Source organism: Fulmarus glacialis, unplaced genomic scaffold (genome assembly GCF_000690835.1).
Source record: "Fulmarus glacialis isolate BGI_N327 unplaced genomic scaffold, ASM69083v1 scaffold24670, whole genome shotgun sequence".
Lineage (NCBI taxonomy): Eukaryota > Metazoa > Chordata > Aves > Procellariiformes > Procellariidae > Fulmarus > Fulmarus glacialis.
In genome coordinates, this window is record NW_009189908.1 from 4,066 (window position 1) to 5,246 (window position 1,181).

At 49.1% G+C, this 1,181-nt stretch overlaps 1 protein-coding gene across 1 annotated transcript; it reads right to left on the bottom strand.

The window, feature by feature from the left end:
• Positions 1–281: 281 nt before the first annotated feature.
• On the bottom strand, positions 282–731 carry PEX12 (peroxisomal biogenesis factor 12; the record flags this gene model as incomplete). The annotated part of the gene is made up of 1 exon (XM_009583888.1): positions 282–731. A coding segment is annotated over one exon (400 nt), but the record flags the coding sequence as incomplete, so codon positions are not given.
• Between the last annotated feature and the right edge of the window lie 450 nt (positions 732–1,181).

Below are 1,181 nucleotides of genomic sequence, written 5' to 3' on the forward strand. Positions count from 1 at the left end.
GCATTCTTCTTATCCAAATCAATGTTTCTTCCCTTTTGGTTGGTCTTTGAAGGCATTTCTGTGCTGGCTGACAGATTGTGGCTGTCTGATCCCTCTGAAACTGTCACAGGATGTTTGAACAGCTAATAAACAAAGGGGAGAGCCTTACCAGAATTCACAAAGGCAGCAAAGCTCTGATGTGCCACCAAGTTCAAAGGAGCTTTAGAGCTCACTGATGAGCTGTAGTGGTCGAAAGCCTTCTGTGGGACATAAGAAGGGGCGAATTTAGGCTCACTACTGCCCAGCTGCTAGCCTCAGAGACATATCTCTCTGAAAGCACGGGGCAGGCCTTTCAGCTCTCGGGAGAGTACAGTTTGACAAGGTGCTGCAGCTCTGTGGCGTAGCCTGTGATCGGGCAGCGCTGGTGAGTCTTCACGTAACTGTACACACAGCGGTAGCAAAACACAAAGCCGGACGTGGACAGGGCTGTGGCGTTGACGCGGATTTTGCGGCACAGAGGGCACACCGTCTTCAGTTTGGGTAAGAGAGCTGAGCCGGCCCCATGGTCGAGGTGCACGGGGGGTGGAGGAGTCGGGAGCGCTGTCAGAGATTTGATCGTCTCTTGGTTTTCTGAGGAGTACCACCAGTCCAGGAACTGGAGGAAGAACACACTGATGGACAGCCCGGTGGACAGGGAGAAGGCAATGCCACCCAACGCTTTCCTCGCTACTGACTGCACTTGTGTTTTAATGCTGTAGCAGAGAGAGAAGGTATGGAGAAATTGTTACTACTGCACATTTGTCCGTCTGTAAACCACGGCAAAAAGGACTTGGGGAGTAAGTCACTGCTTTATACAGCTTCTTAATGCTAAGGAAGTTGGTCAATGTATCCCGTGTTTGTTGTGAGGCATCTGCTAGGACGTTTCTCCCAAATTTTTTGTATTTTAACAAAGCTTCAACCCCCGTTTTGTTCAGAAGTCTAAATTGGAAGAGTTTGGATTGAGGGGACCTGGACCACAGCACATTTCACTCATGGATCATCATTTTACAGGACATTAAGTGTGGTCATGACTAGCTGCTGCTTGGAACAATCAAAGAGCTAAGTTTCAGTCCTTTTAGCAATATTCTTGCAGTCTACTTCCCTTGTTAGAAAAGTGCAGGTGAAGACTGAACCGGATAAAGGCTGGAATGCCACCCCCCCCC